This window comes from Pogoniulus pusillus, chromosome 3, assembly GCF_015220805.1.
Source record: "Pogoniulus pusillus isolate bPogPus1 chromosome 3, bPogPus1.pri, whole genome shotgun sequence".
NCBI lineage: Eukaryota > Metazoa > Chordata > Aves > Piciformes > Lybiidae > Pogoniulus > Pogoniulus pusillus.
The window spans coordinates 25474494-25487237 of NC_087266.1; the positions used below are offsets into that span (position 1 = coordinate 25474494).

The following is a 12744-nucleotide window of genomic DNA, read 5'->3' on the forward strand; positions in this document are numbered from 1 at the left end:
GTGGTGTGTCAGCTGAAAGAAAATGTAGCCTGGGGGCAAATAAACCAATTTGCTCAATCTCTTTAATTTTGGAAATGCCCAGACTCTGATGGTTAACATTAGATTCAAATTGGTTTCAGGTCCCATCCATGTAGTCAGGGAAGCACTGCAGTGCCCTTTAGCCCACACATATCCAACAGGATGTGGGAGATCCAGATTCAAATGTTCTCTCCCTGACTCAGAACAGGGGTTTGATCCTGGTCTCTCACCTCCCATCAGACCAGCCTGACCGCAAAGGCATTTGGAGATGAGGTTCTTCAAATATTCTTCTTATTAAATACTGAAGGGTTTTTTGGAGAAAGGACAGAACCCTGTGCCTCCTTGGCAAGATCTGTAACCACCAAGCTATTGAGCCACTCCTCTTTACTCTAATGCACTTTCTCTATAGTGGATACATTGGAAAAAACCTCATTTCAATTTCTTGTTTAGCTGAACATGAGTTTGGATCAAATCCTAAAAACTTAGGGACTGCTCATTCACTGAGCAGCTTCCTCGAGTTCACTTGCTTGTGATGGGGGTGAGCAAGCACAGGTGGCAGTAAACCATGGCACAGCAGAATCCTCTGTGAGGATGTGACAAAACTGACAGCAGATAAGAAAACACCAGGTATTTTCTCATCACTTTTGCACATACAAAGCCACCCTACACACAGAAGCATGGACCTACAAAGGCCTTTACCCAGGACCATGCTCCCCTGGCTCAACAGGAACTCATCCAAACTATTAACAAAATCCCACTTTCCACTTTTATTAAGAAGTTAGTTGTGCACAATAATTTCATACTGCCACATAAGAGACTGAGGTAGGGTAGGGAAATTATCTCTGAGCACAAATAGACATGTTTCTAAAGCAGAACTGTGCATAAGTGCACAAAGCTACTGATGCATAAATATGAGGGTGTATGACTTAGGAGACAAAGAGAAAAAATACTGCACAAAATATAACAGGATATTACCATGTAACTGACGGATCGAGAGGGAAAAGATGTCCTAGTTTGCTCCATTAAACCAATTCTCCATTGATTCCACATAAGAATATTCATAGCAGGATGTCATTTCTCCCATAGCCTGAACCTTCCCTGGGGAAGTCCCCATCCTCACACGGGAGGAGTACAACTGTAAAGGTACCCTGCACCTTCTGACTCCCAAGCTGAGAGCCTCTGGATTTGTGTACAGTTTTGCTACCTACCTGCTTGGCCTTGTGAGTGATGCTCCAACCCCAGAGTCTCTTCTGTCCCTAACACCAGTGGCTTCAGATTCAATCAAGGATGTTCCATCTCTGTCCATGTCACTTGGTGTGGTCCGGCCATCAGAGACAGAGTTCCCCTCAAAATCGAGTGTGATCTGTGTTGGTGACTGGAAAGGCAGCGATGAAGATTCTCTGACCGACACATCAACTGGCAGACCTGGCAACACATTCTTTGACCAGCCATCTACCACCTCCTGGAGTCCATTGACATGTTGCAAAATGTCATCTAAATGAGGAAAAAGTACATCTTTCTCCAAGTCCAGGAGGTCCCCAGTACTAGCGTACAAGTGGGAACCGGGCACGTTGTCATAAATACTAATTCTGCTCTCCTTAGGACAGCCTGCCATTAATCCAGGCTCTCTTGGAGTAAAACAGTTCTGCTTTCCCAGAGAGATGCTGCCTGTCCTCCAGTTTACATTGCTGTTGTCTGTAGGCGAGAGGCTTTCAATAGAAAGTGCCTTTGGGAAGGTCCCTGGTTTGTGGTCCTTGGGAATATGCACAACCAAGTTCTCTTGGGAATGAAACTCATTTTTGCGGTTTTGGTCCACTACTTGCCGTAAGGCCATTCCTTCCAGAACATCTAGGTCCTCCAGGTACATCCCACCTCTCTTGTTTGCTTCGTGACACTTCCGTTCCTTCAAACATGGTGTGCTCACTCCACTGCTGCTGTTTTCAGACTGACTGCTCTCACTGCTGGATTTGACAGAAAAGGAAAGTCCTTTTCTGACTGACTCTTGTCCTGAGTTTTGGAGATCACCATTGACTATCCGTATACAATGCATGTCTTTCAAGGACTTCGGCTCATACTGGAGAACAGGTCCACTTATCTCTAAAGGACCTGTTCTTCCTGAGCCTTTTACTTTTCCATGAGCACTCTTTGCTTTTAATGTCTCCATGCGTTTTAGAAAGGTTTTTGCTTTGGTTCGTGTTGGTTTCTCATTCTTCAAGCTGTCCTTGGGTGACAGAGCCGTGTTTATGGCAGTGGAGTCTTGCAGCAGAGTGTTTTCTATATCATGTTGGCCAGAGCAGTCGCAGGTCTCCCTGACAGCACTGCTGATGCCTGACTGACTCCTGTTGTCACTTCCCCCACTGCTCTCGCTGTGAAGAGATGAGACCTCAGGTTCACTCAGATCTGTAAGGACACTCTCACTGCTTGTTGTATTTTTCATTTTAATGTCCCCAGAAGATCCATGTCTGTCTGACTGGTGAAGCAAAGCATCAATGTCGTCCACCCGAGACCACCGTCTGCTGGTTCTTTGGAAAGTCCATTTATTACTGATAGCACAAAGGTCTTCTTCATCTGAGTCTTCACTCTGGAAAACAGCAAGTGGCACATGTTAAAAGCAGGTGCTTTTACATGCTATTGAATTAACATGATTGTGCTGCCGCATGTGAGCAACAGGTGGTAAAGTCTCCCTAGGTCTAGTTTATGGAAGATTGGTCATCGGTTCTCTCCTAACAGCCTCTTTCATTTAACTGTAACGAGGACAGTGAAGCATCTTAACAAGTAAGGAATAAATGTCTGCTCTACATTAGGGAGCTCATGAGTTCCACTGGTGCCTCTTGGCTTCTGTGGAGCAGTTTGCCTGTGTAAAATGACATAGGACTGATGCCCATAGTGACTGATGTAAAAAAGAAGAGTTTTGAAAGGTCTGAGTAGAGAGATTCTTTCTTGCAAGGATGGTGTTAAGACACAAATGGTAAAGTCTGGGAAGCTGCTGGCCACTACAGCAGTGTGAGCTATTTAAGAAACCAAGACAGCAAGTATCCAGTGCTGCAATTAAGCTTTGCAGTGAGAGCTAGATAAGTATCCATAAACTTGACAGACGAGGTACATCTAACAAGATTTAAGTTTCAAGACATAACTATGGATTAATAGCCACCATGTTTAAAATAACAGTAAAAAAAAGTATTTAGAGATATTCTTAGAGTGGGTCTGAGTGCAGAAGAAGGAAAGCAGCAAAGGCAGCTGTGAAAGCGTAGGGAGGAGGAGCAGCCAGACTCAGCCCCTGGATGGGGCAGCATCTACAGTTAAGGCGAGTCTCCTACAGTAACACTGTAGGAGTTACTGTACAGTAACCCCAAAACTGATGACCTCCAGCCTGTCCCACTGTCTCAGTCTTTCCCCAATCTGTCCTGAGGCAACAGTAGCCCCAAACCCCTCCTTGGTCTCATTCCTCAGCCTGGGGAATGCAGAAGTTGTGCTTATGTTTAGGCAGCTCCAGGAGCTACTCTGCAATGCAAACCACACATGCCTTGGGAAAAACACAAGGATAGAAAAGCTCTCCCTATGACATTTTACTCATCTATATGTAAAACCAATAAAAGATACATCTTCAGCGTGAGGTGCACAATCACGGTTGAACTTGCTGTTCTCTAAAGATGAGAAGCTCACAGTTGCTAATGAATATCCTTCCTCTGACTTTGAACTGGGTTTATATGGCATTATTCTTGTACATTTGTTTTAAAGCAGAGCAAACTAACTTCACCTACATGACATCCAAACAGCTCTTCACATTCTTGGAAGCAGTATGAAGGCAGTAAAATATGACAGGCTGTCAGACTAAAATGAGGTGCTAAACCAAAAAGACTATTTTGGGACTGGAAAAATTCTCATTTTAAAAGTCTATTATTAGAAATGCTTTTCTATGAAGTTTTGATGGTGAAGTTATCTCCCATCTCTGATTAGGTCTCTGCTGGCCTGTCTAATTGAAAAAACGTAAACCAAATTTTACAAGAATGCCCAAAACCTTAAATAATGCAAAACCTCAAAAGATGGGAGATTGGGATCAGTAGCATGCTAGGTCTCGCTCATGCTTTTGCCAATTTGTCACTTTGAGCAGGCCAGATGTTTTAGGTTGTGTCCAAACCACAAAATAAAATACAGCTATGAAATTCTGTGTTTGTCATTCCTCATTTATCTGTTAATGTTGAGGTGTGCAGTGCTCCTGAAGCTGATGCCAGGTCACAAGAGTGAGTGAGATCTTAGCTGTATGGCTATCTAGAGAGAAAAATTAAGTAGCTAGTGAAGCTTCAGGGAAGGAGTTAGAAGAGGCTAGTACTGCTTTGGCCATTTTGTCTGCAGGGGAGAAATGACAGACAGTTCTGCCCTCATTTTAGCTCCCTGTTTTGTTGTATGCATATATGAAGTAAAGGACTGCACAGACCCAGGCAGTTAAAAATCCATCTGTTGTGGTCTTAGTAGTGCCACAAAGTGGATACTTTAAAAACCACAAGGGTATGTACTTTAAAATATTTAGTAGTGGTAATTGTATCTACAAAGCATACCACTGCTGAAGTGCTGATGACACCAGCCAATAAAATAAAAACATGTATTTTTTAATTTGTTGTACATCCCAATGTGCCAAAGGGACCTTAAAGAAGATTCTTGGCTGATACAAATCCCTGTAGCTGCATTGACATTCCTCTACAAACTGACAGGACTTAGCCTGTATTTTCTACAAGCTGGAATCGATTAAACTAACCAAAGTAAAGACAATGTGAAAGACTCCAAGAAGAGAGCTGAGAGTAGGGGACACAAATAAACATAAATTCAGTAGTGAATATACTTCAAATATATTTTAGAGGAAAGTAAGATTTGAGAATTTTTAACTCTTTTTTTTTTCCAAGTAGAGATGAACAGAAATGGATATTGGTAGTGAACAAGTTTTACCTCTACCCACAATAAAGATAAGATTTTGCACCCAAACCCTCAGAAAATACAGAGGGGCTTCAGTGTCAAAATTTGCAGCTCAATAAAAAAAGGGTTTAGCTTGTGTTGTTTGGGTTATTTTTTTTGAAATTGGTAATGAGATATGCTTGTGTTTCATCAGAAGCAAAACCAGACAAATGAAGTATCTGGATACTGAAATGCTGCCATGGTGATTCACTCCAAATGTGACTGCACTGTGAGTCCTGTGACATAATGTGCTTTTCTTTTGATAGAATCAGTAGAAATTCTGGAAGCCATGCACATCCTGAATGACCCACTGTTCTTGTTAGGTATCAGAGTGCCCTGACAAAAGAGACTGGCCTAAAAAAAATGCAGAGAGCACTTTGCCAACTGACGTGTCACCAGCTATGGGGACAGCAGATCAAGAGTAGGTCTGAAAGCCTTGATTCATCTTACACAGGCAGAGCAGACATCTTGGAGCAGTGACTGTATACTTCTACTGACCTAGGGTGAAATCAAGTGCATGGCTTTGGAGCATATTCAAAAGTCCATTTAATACCATTATGTTTGGGAAGACGAGAAGGGGCAAGTTTCTTGAGGAGTGACTGATAACATTTGCCAAAGAGAAAGAGGTTTTGATTCACAGATTTGTCACAGTTGATTTAAAATAGTACAGCTTTTTGACAGAGGGTGTATTTTCCTGAGATACAGAGGGATGCTAACAAAAGGCAAAAAGTGGGTTTATTTGCAGTGGAATTCTGCCACATTTTTCCAGCTGGGGGCAGGAATTCTCATAAATTGACAGCTGCAGAAGGCAGTTAATCCAAAGGCTAATCTCTGTCTGTCCAAATCACTTATGGACATATTTGTGGCACACACATGAGGATTTCTGTACACATCTTGATGAAGCCAAGGGAAAGACAGCAGTCCACAGTGTGAATGGTTTGGGTGGGAGAGCAGGCAGTGGGGAAGGCTCACGTTGCACTGGCTTTCACAGTAACTTTGCCTGGCAGCTTGCTTGGCTGTATTTTGATGAATCACTCAAGCAGCTGCACTAGTTCTGTGCAAACTTGCTATGCTGACCCTCCAAAGCAAGCTGATTTTGCATTTCACTGTCTAGATCACTACAGAGCTTACTAGGAAAGACAGTATCTGCAACAAAAAAAAGTTTACTTGGTTCATTGTCCAGTTCCAGACTCAATTTCTAGCTTTTACACTTGCATTTACATTTCCTCCTGTCTGTAGTCTCTTCTTTCCCCTACACTGTCTTATACTTTCAGTTGCTCTGCATCTGCTTTCTCAATTTTTTTTATTCCCTCTTTCTCTGCATTGTTTTGTGCTCTGCTTCTCCCTGGCCTCATGCCACTTCTGTCCATCTAAAAGAGTATCAATTATGGCAATCTCACTTCCACAGAAAGGTAATGGTCATCTGCAAGAGGAGCAGACGACGGCTTCCATCCACTCAGAACAGGGAGGAGTGGCAACAAAAATTAATACAACTAAAAGATAACAAGAAAACCCTCCTTTGTTTTTTAACCCCATGTCAACCAGACACTTAAAAAAACAAGCAAAAATTAAGCATACAAACCTCACACTAAACCCAAAATACTTGCAGAGGACAGCAACATACATGTTGCTTTTTGTAATTCTGTCTCTTGTGAGGTTTGAGTATCTCTGCTTGAACGCAAGGACAGGAGCTCACGGACACAAACCAGACACTGCTCCAAGCACGTCAATGACACAGTCATCTGACTGAGTTTTTGCTGAAGAGGGACCTCTCCCTATAGCCTATTTCTATAGCTCCTACCTGCCCAAATCATAAAGTTACTGGGATTTTGCTGTCCTTTCTCTCAGGTATTATGTGGGGTTTTGATGTGGAAAGTGTTGGCACTTATCAAAGCCAAGAAAAACCCATCAGGTCTGACGAGGTTCCTGTGGCTCCAGTGAGTGGACAAAATGGAATCTGAAAAGGCTACATGCACAAAAGGAGCAAATGGTCATGTGCCACAGGCAGAATATCTGGACATTAAAACCATTCTTTGTTCAAGTTTCCCTCAGACAGTGAAAAAAGTATGAATAGGACGAATCTGAAAACACACCAAAAATGCAGCTCTCAGAGGTAGTTTTTAAAACATATTAGATAAACACTCAAAGAACGGAATAACAGACACCAAGATTACTCAGAGCTGACAACCACTGTACACTACTGAAGGGCTTCAGGGGAATTTGTGACCAGAAAACCAAATGTTTATCAGTTAACCCTGGACATGTTACAAAACTCTCAAAATCAATAAGCAGCTTCTGCAGTCCTTGCCAGAACCCTTTAAGCTAAAATAATTGCCACGTTACACAGGAGCTGCAAGGATGACAGTTTCTTTTCATATTCTTAACTGGGAATAAGTTACAGTACAGTTTCAGTACAAGAAATAAAGAAAAGTTATTGGTTTTGTCCCAGTAGCTTCCATTTTTCTCCATGCAGGATTTTCCACTGTGTACTCACATGGCAGTGGCAAACAAACCAGTCTAGTGAAACCGGCCCCGGTTTTTCACCCACTAACTTGAGCTGCATATATGCAAAGTTTTAAGCACCCTGTGTGTCCCTTCAGTACATCTGGTATTGTTCCTGTGGTATCAGCCAACGTTTTTTCCTGCTTTAGTTATAGTTTCAACATTCAGCAATTCCCATTATCATGCTCCCGAACAATGCTGACACACACGTTCAAAGTCAAATACACCTAACGTACTTTTAAGCGCATTACTGACTTAAAAGGCTGTACTGGGAAGATCTTATCACAAAAGCCAGGGCCAAGCCAATGTGTCTCATGAAGTTTCCTTACCTTTTTTCTTTGGAAGTTCACATCGAGTTTCATTGAGGCGCACTTGTTCAGTGTGTTCAGTCGTCTACAGGGCAAAGCAAATTCAAAAGATTAGCTGCCTCTGATTAAAGGGCATAACTTCTCTGAAGTTCAACAGCTTTTCTCTTATCTGCCTGTAGGGTGCCAACTGCATACAACAGGATACAGAAATGGTACTGGTTGTATTATTTCAGGCTACAAGACCACACTGCATTAGAATGGTATCTTAGCTTCATGTTGCTTGATAGCAAGATTTTATACATTACTTTTTAATTCGTAGGTGCGTAAGTACTTAGCAACGGGAACAGGTATAAACAAACACCTGTGATGACTGGGGAAATGACAGGAGAAGAAAGACTTAAGTTGCCTTGTGCCAGACCATAACAGAATTTGTCTAAAATGGGTGTCTGAAAGCACTAATGAAAGATGAAAGAAAAAAAATGCAGTTCCTCACTTCAGGCAGATAGTCACTTCTTATAAAAAACTGACACAGAGAAGAACTTCTAACAGTTACTGACATATTTCTCCACAGCCAATAGTTCCTTTCCCATACTTGTGGATCTTACAGATGTTAGCAATCATAGAATCATAGAATCAAGCAGGTTGGAAGAGACCTTCAAGATCATCCAGTCCAACCTAGCACCAGCCCATTCCGGTCAACTAGACCATGGCACTAAGTGCCTCATCCAGACATCTTTAAATAAGCATTTTTAGTTATTTTTGACCATGTTTGTAGCAATGTAGCAATGTTACCAGAGACTCTAAGGCTCCTGTTCCTTGAATGCAAGACCATCCCAAGATCATAGTAGGTTGAAATAACAACCTGATAAAGATGGCCAGTGAATGTGTGTTTGTGTCCCTGTGGAGAGACAGTCTGAGGACAAGAAAACGTGCTCTTTCAATAGAGAACTTACTATGCTAATTGCAATTGATCAGGTTTTATTTGTACTTCAAGATCCTGATTCATGAAACAACCCATCTTCTAAAAGTTCTGAGTTATGTTAAGCTTTGAACATTTTCCAGATTTAGGGCTGAATTTCAAAACAAAGAGAGGCAGAGTGAGAAAGCCATGTGTGCCTGGAACACTTCTCTAGGCTGTCTGTGTCTCCCATGTCTTTGCAACAAGAGCTGCTTGTGTTACTTCTGAGCCTCAGGAACAGGCTGAAAAATATCTGATAACGTGTATGTGAAAAGTTACAAGGACACAGGAAAATATCTATCACACCAATCATGTTACATATCACATAGTATAAGAACATTACGGCATTGACATATTCCTCCCTGGAACTTCTAACATTAGAAAGCCTTTCAAATTGCCATCACTGGTGAAAAAAAGCAGCCCACCAAATGTGGATCTTCCTCAAAAAAAAAATCCCTCATAAAATATCACCTACTCATTTTTAGATAAAATACTCTTCCCCAACTCAAGCCAATAAACCTTCCACGCTGCATGAGGGAAGCCCTGTGCTCATCACATTAATGTGAGGATAATGCATGCACGAGCACACCCCATGTGCAGGATAGTAATGGTCTTGAAATAAATTTCAGGCTTTGTGGCTCAGTAGCTCTATCTTCAGCCTTCTGCCCACAAAACCTCCTCTGGGATTACATCTATTATTGCAAAGCTGATTTTTTGCCCAAACATGGAATTTTTCAACCCAAAGATGTGTTTTATTGGCATCCTGGGGCTGAATAAGATTCAGTATTTCTTCTGAGTGCAAAATATTTGCATTTATTTATCAGTATAAATTCCAAACATCAGAGGCACAGACACATTTTCAAAGGACTCCAGCCCAAATTTAATAGTAGAATCATAAAATACCAGGTTGGAATGGACCTCAAGGATCATCTAGTCCAACCTTTCTTGGGAAAGGCATAACCTAGATAAGACTCTGAATGTCCATTCTTGGAGACAGCTTCCTCCAAAAGGTGACCTGGTGGCTCAGATTAGAATTCCTTTGCATTAGTTGGCCAGGGCTGAAGGGACAACTTTGTAGCCACATTTCCACAGTGATGTGCCACCGTGTGTCACCCGAGTGAACACAGCTGCCACATCTGAATTGAGATGCCACCATGGTGAGTGCCCAAACCAGGGATAGGGAGATACTCCCTGCTTCCTTCACCTAAACTTGTCTTGCAAGGCTGCCAGGGAGACAGACATCAGCTAAATTCACGTCTAGAGGCTCTGAAATCCTGAGAAAACACTTCCTCCTTTCAAGCTGCTCATCAACTCTGAAGACCAACCTCCTTGCATTCACCTCTACTGCATCCATGAAAGCTGGCATCAAACAAAGTTTCCTGAGAAAGAAGGCTTCACCACAGCTCCTGGCAGGTGATCTCTGCAACTGCTTCCTCAACAGTTTATAAAACCCCTCTATACTTAGTGCTTATTTGTAGTTGTTAAGAAGGCATGGAAGAAAACATTATAAATACAGGGACCACTGCTCCTTCCATTTGCTTTCTGAAAAAAACAAGGAGCAAGCCGTGCCCTTCAGAGTTGGAAGACAAGAAAGCAACAACCTTCGATGTGACCTCTGCCCTGTTTGCACCCAGGTACCTCTGCACATCACAAAATCACAGAATGGTAGGGGTTTGAAGTGACCTCTGAAGATCATCTAGTCGAATCTCCCTGCTAGAACAGGGTCATCTAGAATCAATCTACTGTCCAGCTGTTGGTAGAAAAGGTGGCATTTCTTAGAGAGGAAAGACTAGACTTGATGACATGTGCATCCATCCAGTAGCAGACGGAAGCAGGTAGGCACAAACACAGCATTAGGGTGGCAAAAGTGAGTGCAGATTTCTTTCTATGATTCTATCAAGAAGGGCTGCTTCTTCAGCACAGAAAGGTGAAGAAAGCACATGATCAAATCAGTAAGACTGTCCCAAACCACTGCTTTCCCACTAACAGCATCCAAGATAATCTCAGCAGGAACTGAGGTCATCTCTATAAAAGCAATAAAACTGGAGACCTGGGAGGTCACACCATTGTTCTGTCTGCTTTTGAGCCTGCCTTCACTATGAAGAACTTACTTTCTATTGCGTGCCAGGGATTTAACCTCAGGTTTTGAATCCACTCATCTACAAAACATCAGTATGGAGCTTTCTGGGTCTCTTCCAGTGCTATGTAAAGATTCACCAATTAAACTAGAGAACCAATGACCATCTGTGAGCTTGCCTGGTACTGACAACTCCAGTCAAAGACAAACTGTTTCAACTTCTTTTGCCTTGTGATGTGCCACTGGTGGCAGAAAGCTTTTTTCATCTGTTTACAACCACTAAATGACTGACAGCCAAGTCTTTAGCAGCTCTTCCAAAAACCCAAAAGATGAGTGTCCGTCTACAAAACGCTGTCACCAACATCCCAGAACAAGTTAGAGAGCCACTACACTTTGACATCACTGCATACAAACATGGGAAAGGACTACCTGTTTGTAATGTTAAAACACAACATCCAGACATGAGAAAAGGCAGGGAAAAAACACATCAAATAAACACAGGAGAGGTGGTTATAAAACAACCAGGTCATCTAGGATGCATCTGAATGCTTGTCTGGAAAGCTCTACAGTGTTCACAAGAAGCCTGCAAAATAGTTAATGCAGCAAGTGCTTCACTGCTGTTCATTTTACTCCTTCTCCAGGCCATCACAGGTAAACGCTGCATCTGTGGTTTAACACTTATCTCTATGGTGAAATATCATCTCTGCATGGAAAACTGTCCCTTGAAATAATACTTAAGCATTAGTGGAACAATTCAGGTGCTTAAACAGAGGTATCTATTGCTATTTTAGATCCCCTAGAATATTCACCCTGGCCTTCAGCTGCTGCAGGTCCTCTTGGTCCAGACAGTGCATACAGAATCACAGGATGCACTGGTTGGAAGGGACCTGTAGAGGTCATCAAGCCCAATCCCTCAGTAGTAAGCAGGGATACCCCCAACTAGATCAGGCTGCACAGAGGCCCATCAAGGTTGAACCTTGAATGTTTGCAGGGATGTGGCCTCCAATCCTTCTTGGGTAATCCATTCCAGCATTAAACAACCCTCACAGTAAAGAATGTCATCCTAATCTCCAATCTAAATCTACCTTTCTCTAGTTTAAAACCACTGCCCCTTGTCCTAGTGCTACGCTTGGACCATGTCTCTTTCCTGCTATCCTGTAGGCTCCCTTCAGGTCTCCCTGTAGCCTCCTCTTCTCCAGGCTGAACAACCTCAAATCCATCAACTGGTCTTTGTAAGAGAGGTGCTACAGCCCTTTGATAATGTTTATGGCTCTCCTCTGGACCCATTCCATCAGGCCCATACCCCTTCTTGAGTTGAGGGCCCCAGAGCTGGACACAGTACTCCAGGTGAAGTCTCAGCAGAGCAGAGTAGAGGGGCAGAATCACCTCTCTGGATCTGCTGGTCACACTTCTTTTAATGCACCTCAGGATGCAACTGGCCTTCTGGGTTGCAAGTGACCACTGTCTGCTCACACCCAGCTTTTTGTCCACCAGCATCCCCAAGCCCTCTTCTGCAGGGCTGTTCTCTATCACAACATCTTCCAGCTGGTACTGATAACGACAATTGTCCTGATCCAGGTGCAGGACATTGCACTTGGCCTTGTTGAAACTCACAAGGTTCACATGGGTCCACTTTCACAGCTTCTCCATGTCCCTTTGGATGACATCATGTCCCTCTGGCATATCAATCTCACCTCTCATGTTGGTGTCACCTGAAAAGTTGCTGAGTGTGCACTCAATCTCACTGCCTATATCATTGATGAAGATATTAAGCAGCACTGAGGGAGGAGTGTTCTTAGGTCCTATGATAGCACTAGACATAGGCCCCTATTATGTCCTATTTAAAGAGTCATGCACATAACAGGAAGTCAGCTTTGAAGTGACTTGGAGCTCCATGCATTCCTCTGGACCTCTTACACAGCTGCTTCCAAGCA

At 42.7% G+C, this 12744-nt stretch overlaps 1 protein-coding gene across 2 annotated transcripts in view; it reads right to left on the minus strand.

The window, feature by feature from the left end:
* Window positions 1-12744, minus strand: part of STARD13 (StAR related lipid transfer domain containing 13) — a 289386-nt gene that overhangs the window by 25809 nt on the left and 250833 nt on the right. For both annotated transcript variants that reach the window (XM_064172967.1, XM_064172977.1), the window contains 2 exons: window positions 7797-7860; window positions 1227-2599 (listed from right to left, as the gene is read on the minus strand). In XM_064172967.1, coding sequence (XP_064029037.1) covers window positions 1227-2599; window positions 7797-7860 — 1437 coding nt within the window. The remainder of the gene's footprint in view (window positions 1-1226; window positions 2600-7796; window positions 7861-12744) is intronic.